The sequence below is a fragment of the Cygnus atratus genome, chromosome 4 (assembly GCF_013377495.2).
Source record: "Cygnus atratus isolate AKBS03 ecotype Queensland, Australia chromosome 4, CAtr_DNAZoo_HiC_assembly, whole genome shotgun sequence".
Taxonomy (NCBI): Eukaryota; Metazoa; Chordata; class Aves; order Anseriformes; family Anatidae; genus Cygnus; species Cygnus atratus.
This window is the reverse complement of record NC_066365.1, coordinates 42,814,188-42,820,499: the sequence shown is the minus strand read 5'-3', so window position 1 is coordinate 42,820,499 and position 6,312 is coordinate 42,814,188. Positions and strand designations below refer to the sequence as shown.

General features: G+C 46.6%; 1 protein-coding gene and 2 long non-coding RNA genes across 3 annotated transcripts in view; all 3 read right to left on the bottom strand.

The window, feature by feature from the left end:
• Window positions 1–1,473: 1,473 nt before the first annotated feature.
• LOC118249300 (ankyrin repeat domain-containing protein 50-like) lies at window positions 1,474–2,202 on the bottom strand. The gene has a single exon (XM_035549091.2). It carries the CDS (start codon window positions 2,180–2,182, stop codon window positions 1,700–1,702), a length of 483 nt encoding a protein of 160 aa, XP_035404984.1. The 5' UTR covers window positions 2,183–2,202; the 3' UTR covers window positions 1,474–1,699.
• A 155-nt stretch (window positions 2,203–2,357) lies between these two features.
• Window positions 2,358–3,877, bottom strand: LOC126913290 (uncharacterized). Its single transcript, XR_007708196.1, has 2 exons — window positions 3,707–3,877; window positions 2,358–2,987 (listed from the first exon to the last, which is right to left on the bottom strand). It is a non-coding gene; the product is annotated as an uncharacterized LOC126913290 (long non-coding RNA).
• A 793-nt stretch (window positions 3,878–4,670) lies between these two features.
• Window positions 4,671–6,312, bottom strand: part of LOC118249315 (uncharacterized) — a 33,421-nt gene continuing 31,779 nt past the window's right edge. Inside the window, exon 4 of the long non-coding RNA XR_004779015.2 lies at window positions 4,671–4,936. This is a non-coding gene — a long non-coding RNA (uncharacterized LOC118249315). The remainder of the gene's footprint in view (window positions 4,937–6,312) is intronic.

The window sequence follows — 6,312 nt, the reverse complement described above, 5'->3', positions numbered from 1 at the left end:
TTCATAAAGCAGTCTTACCTAAAAAGCTAGGTCTGACTTGCAATTATCTTTTATATTTCTATATTGCATTTTTGTCTTAACATTTCTTAACTCCTTTCCTTCAGAGCAAAGCAGTCATGCTTAGAGCAGAGGCAAGATTCAGGCTCTTACACAGAATTTGCTCTAAATTAGTAAGATTTCTTTGTAATAGACTTTTAAATGTAAACAGGCTCTTATTCACCAGATTAATCCACTTCCATGATTTTAAAAGACTGCCTAAAGCTAGACAGAGAGTCTGCTATACTGTTTATAGACACCTAATTTCACCCCATTTTTAGTCATTAGAGATTGAGAGGGCTTAACGCTTCTGAAATGAGGGCCTTAATAGCTGCTAGGAGTTGCATCTCCACTTAGCAACAAACAAAAAAATCCAGAAATAGTCTCACTTCGGTCTATTTGTTTTGCTTTTAAGACACTACACTGAAAACAATGTAGACCTGCATCCTGTTTATTTACCAGACAAGGATATCACAGCCACCTGAACTCGAAGGTTCTTTTCCAAACCATGACAGTATGATCAAGTGTTACAGTTCAACCTCAGTATTTGTTTACCCAGCCTTAGTAGACAGGAAAAAAATAAAAGGAGACGGGACTTCTTTTTTATACGATGAACATCATCCAGTGAACCTTAAGCACCACAGAAAGTTAAGTCACTTTGCAACGGTAAAGAAGGTCAGTTTAACTAACAGCCCAGGAAAGCTTCACACCACCAGCAAAATCAGTAGAAGCTCCATTGCTAGAGACAAGCCTTATCCTTTCTGAATTTTCCTTCATAGTGAGCCAAAGGAATAAGCTACTGATAAGACACATGCTTGTGAATACCATGCTCAAGATGCTAGACTCTTTTAAGGAATCTACAGATCTATACGGTTATATACACCCTCCCTAGTACCCTCAGAGAAATCCAATTCTCAGTGACATACTGAAAAGACTCTGGTTTGTTAGGGAACACTTCGTAATAAGTATTTTCCTTCATTTTAGCTGACAAACCTTCTAAGGGGCAGGACGGACCCTCTTGATGAGTTTCTGATCGACCCAATACTTTTATTTTTGTGTAAGTAGTGATAAAGTCTTGGCAAATCCATCCACATTGTGAGAAGTAACACCAGGAGTTAATGGACACTTTCCTACCACATATTTTTAGACAATGATAAAACTGGTGTGCTGGATCAGACCCAGAGATCCATTAGTCCATTTTCCTCTTTGTCAGAGGACAGAATTGGAAGCTTTTCAGAGGGTCCCGAAAGGTCTGTTTCAGGTCTATGAAGGAAAACTGCCCTACCTTTATGGCACATGAAGGCCACTGACTTCATCCTACCTGTATCCTAGCTGTCATCCGCTCTTAAGTCAATTACTTCAAAGTCCTTCCAAAATCCCAGTTACAACTGAGGATATCATCATACAAATGTAAATAAATTCACTATTAATAGTAAATTTTGTTTAAAAAGCAAACATTTATTTATGTCAGCTATAAGGACAAACTTCATTTTTTCCACAGTGGGTGTGAAAGCTCTGAGAGTAGTTCATAGAGATAACAAGCCAAGAGACAACCATGTTTTAAACCATCTATATCGTAGACTCTTTGGAAGCAAAACCTAAATAGAAAACAGTATTGCTTTTTATTTGGGTTTTACTTTGGGTAGGGTTTTCTTGTTTGTTTTTACCTTTTAAATGCTTCAGCAGGGTTCCTCTCACATTCCCCCGGTTGTAAGAGACTTTGAATGGCAGGATCTCTTAGTTTGTCCTCATATCCCTGGATCAGTCCACTGCGGCAGATTTGTGCAACTAAACCTCTAATGAACCCTCCAACACAGAGCGTGTCAGAGTCTTGGGCCCTGCAGAAATGGAAGGCTAGAGCTTGACGATGTAAGCCTCTTTGCAGGTTTGCAGGTGAGCTTGGCCACAGTAACTCAGTACAGAGGGCTGTCTTCCCGCTACCAGGCCCTCCTACCAACAATACACCCCAGGCAGCTCCTTTCCCAGAGACAAAACCGGTATTATTCCCAGAATTTGCTACAAGAGATGGTTTGTTGGCAGCACTACTGCTGCAGTTAGCTTTCTCCTGGAGGCAGTGCTGAAGCTTGTGGAAAACCCACTCCCTACAGTAAAACTGCTTTCCCTGCAGCAAGCTGGTTTGAGCCATTTTATAAAGCTTCTTCTCTTGGATTTGTCATAAGCAGCAGTACACTTTCAACATCTTAGCACAAGGAGAAACGCGTTCATTTTGCACAGAAAGATCTTCTGCACAGAACTTGACAGAGGTTAAGGTTATCAGTTAACCTTCCTCGTGAAACTAAACAGCCTCTTCTCGGAAAGGGTGTCACTCCATTTGGGTGCTTTATTATGATTAGCATAACAATCACAGTTCAGCTGACATCATGAAGCAGTGTCTGATACCAGCACTCAACAATACTTCTCCTATGGCTCAAAAGTCCATACAGCTCCATGACTACATCTGTAGTTTATGCAGTTGTGTATGTTCCCAGTATACAGGGGAGACAATACATCTGGAAAAACTGAGGGAAAGCCAGCTTTTCAGTATATACTAAATGCCTTTCAACTCTAGGCATTAATCTCTCTGGATGTAAATCCAGAAAAAGCTGTCCATAATAAAGCGTTCCTTCTGGGAATTTTATACAGAAAGCGATTTTTCTTCAGACTACTATATACACATCCCAAACACGCGGATATGTACTATTTACTGAGAAATGGTCAGTTTGGACAGAGAACTTTGCAGACAGACTTCGCACATCTGGGCAAGTGTCTGAGAAGTGCTTCGGATTATGGTTTCTTATGCGGTACAGATGACAGGAAAAGAAGAGCGTTTACAACTTCTTATTTCAGTACGTTCGTAAGAGTCTTCTTCGGAAACCGGGATTCTTACTGAACCTGTTCTCAGGTATCTCAATCGCAAGATGTCAGAAGAGACAACATCTTCCCCTAGAGCCCTGAAATAAAGGAGACAGCACTTTTAACCCTACGTGCAAGTCATAATTCAGTCAATTGCAAAGCAGACAACAAAGAGTAAAGTCAATAGCTATTATTCCTTCTATTAAATTAATCCAAAAAGCTCTTTTAAAGAATACTGTTTAAAGGTACGATTAGCCACGTACGAAAACAACCTAAGAAACAATAGACATGACAGCTGCCGCCCCGATCCCAGGAGCAGGGAGCCCCGCGGTCCCTCCCGGGGTGCGCCGAGCATACCCCTTTCTCTCGGGAAGGGTCCCCCCGGTCAGGTTTCGCCACCCAGCCCTCCCCGCGCCCAGTTCTCCTCCAGCTGGCTCCGGCTCTGGGTGTGCGTGGGGGGTGTTACTTCACACGCGAGCGCTGCCCACGGCTCCTCGCACCCTTCTTTGTTCAGTGCTCGCCGGCAGCAGGACACGGGGCACACCCGGCGGCCGGGGCTCTCCCCCACCGCCACCCCGGGGCTCTGCCCGCACCCTCCGCAAAGCCCCGGCCCCCCCGGCCAGCCCCTCCGGCCCCGGGGCACCACCCCGGGCACGCCCCAAGCCGAGCGAGCAGCCGGGAGCCCCCCGCGACCGTGCCCCGCGCCCAGCGCCCCCAAACCCCCCGAAGCCCGCACAAAGCTCCCCCCTCGCCGCTGTCACCCCCCGCCCTACAACCGCCGGGCTACCGTGGGGGCTCCCCGCCGCCTCCCGCTCACCTCCGCCGGCGCCCCCAGCGCGCCCCTCCTCTTCCTCCGGGCCGCCGGGCTCCCGCCCCCGGGCGCCGCCGTGCCAGGGCCGCGGCCAGCCCCGCTCCGCGGCCGTCTCAGCCCGCCCGTGCGCGCTCCGCGGCGCCTCCTTCACCCCCGCCGCCAGGCACCGCCCCGCGGCCCGCCCCGCGGCCCGCCCCCTGCACGGCGGCCGGCGGAGAAGTAGTGCTGGGCGGAGGGACACGGCGGCGGGGACGCTGCACCGCCCGCCCCCCCCCCCCGGGAGGGACGTGTCCGCCCCCCCCCCCCCCCCCCCCACTCCCCGGCGGCGAGACCCTGCCCGCGCGGCCCTGCAGGGGGCGGCAGCGCGGCTCCCGCCGCCGGGGCCTGGCGCCCTGAGGGGGGCGGCGGGGGAGGCGGAAAATAAATAAAGGCGATGAAACGTTTTAAGTGTAAAAACAGCGAGGTGCGAGAACAATGAGGGTCGGATCAAGCGCGGGACACTTCGCTTGGCGTCCCCTCAGCCTGGCGTGCACCGTCTCTTTGATGCAAGACTGGCTTTTCTCATTTTTTCTTAACCAAGTGTAGACCTAATAGCTTTTATTTCTATTGTTTTACTTCTGCCACTCCGCTGCCTTTTCTCATTTCACCCTGAGTTGGCCCATTTCAAGCAGGGTTTCAGCACACAGCCTGCCAAAACGCATGCAATGGCAAGCAGTTTCTTCCCCCTCACCCAAGTGAAGTCTCCCATTTTCTCCAAGCCAGGCTCAGTGGCACCCCACGCTTCAGCCTGAGGCCCCGGGTTGCCAGCCCATTCCCATCTCATACACTCTTCAGTGTAAGAAATGCCCCCTCAGTTCACAGACCCCCAAGGCCCACATCTCCAGGGGTTTTAGCAGGGATGAAACCACCACAGAAGGTCCTTCCAGTGACCTTCTCCAGGCCCACACCCCGGCAGAAAGTTGGAGCTCCCCTCCATCTTGGCTGCCTGAGGGCGAGGGAGGAAAAGATGTTCATTAAAACATGACCTCTTGGAGCTGACTGCATTATTTACGATACGGCACTTTCCCCTTAACTTTTTGATCAAGGTCTTCGTGGTTACTGAAGAGAGCCTTAGTGTTAGCACAGCTCCGTATGGTTTCATACGCCGGGTAATTAAAGCATTGTGGAACACGCACTGAATGTGTCCATGCGATGCCGTGCACTCATGAACTGCCCTTCAAGGAGCGTCCCGGGATTCTTTGTAGGAACAAAATGAAAAATTAAATTCATTTGGTATACTGAAGAGCTTAGAAAAACAAGTCTGCCTACTCCTGAAAACCAGTAGAACAAGTTTGAAGAACCTTTGGAAGCAGTGAATTACAAATTTGCAAAGCAATTGGGAGTGGGGGAGAAACAGAAATAGGATCAGAAGTCAAAAAGTCTTCCCCCCCCATCTCTCTCTCTCTCTCTCTATTTTTTTTTTTTAAAAACAAAACACTTTAGGCAAATAGCCTTCTCTAAGATTTTTTTTTTCCTAGCAGCGCCTAATTTCCAGTGTGAACCAGTGTAGAGGCTAAGACTTAGAAAATTGATGCTAATACAAGTTCCAAGAGACTTTGAACTGTAAAATCCCCCCCCCCCCCCCTTTGTTTTTCTTTTAACAATAAAAGAATAGCAATAGATAACATTCGGAGTGATTAAATTGTAGTTCTGGTCAGCTAAGTTGGCTAGAGACAAAAGAGGTTGACAGTAACAAAAAAAAAAAGCAAAACTGAAAACAAACAAAAGCAAGAAATAATTGCAGATTCAGCATCCTAAGAGCCAGATTTTAGACAACACAAATATTAGACTGCTAGGTGTTCCAGAAAAAAAAAAAAAAAAAAAAGAGAGAGAGAGAGAAATTGAACAATGGTGAAAACCAGGGGAAAATGGAGCTCCCACTTTTCTGACAAGCAGAACACAAAGGAAGACCCAATTTACATGAAAAGTTGTCATCAGATTCCACAACATCTGACATGAACATAGCACAACAGGAAGAATAACAGCATGGTTTGCTAAAATGAGATATTTAAATGTAATCAAGATTGCATTATAGATAATGACTGTAAAATACTAATCTTTCCATGGTAATGTATAAAATCTACAACTGAACAGATGACAGTAATTTGATTTTAGCATGGGACAGAACTCATCATAATAAGTGTCCACACAAAAATAACATATAGTGCATTTGAGCAAAACTTCCCTTCAGAATACCAGTTATACAACTAGTATGAATATAAATTAGCTGCGGGAGTGGCAAAGGGAAAGAGGCAGAAAGGAGGGAATAAAAGTAGGAAAGAAATGCAGCAGGCCTAGAATGTAATTGCACCCTTATCAGTGGGAGGATTTTTAGTTTTTCTTTCAGAAGAGGACAAAATATTGCAAGATACAATGACCTGCACACTTCTTTCCAAAAGGATGCATGGCTGAACTAAAGGTGAAGGTTCATTTTGGCCTTGCGTTGACCCCTGATTTACTGTTAGGAAGCAAAAGCATGTAGACACTTGGGGTGATAACAAGAAAAAAGTACTAAAAAATGTTGGAAGGGTTAAAAAATGAGATTGTCATGAAGTAAGAGGTACAGCTCCTTA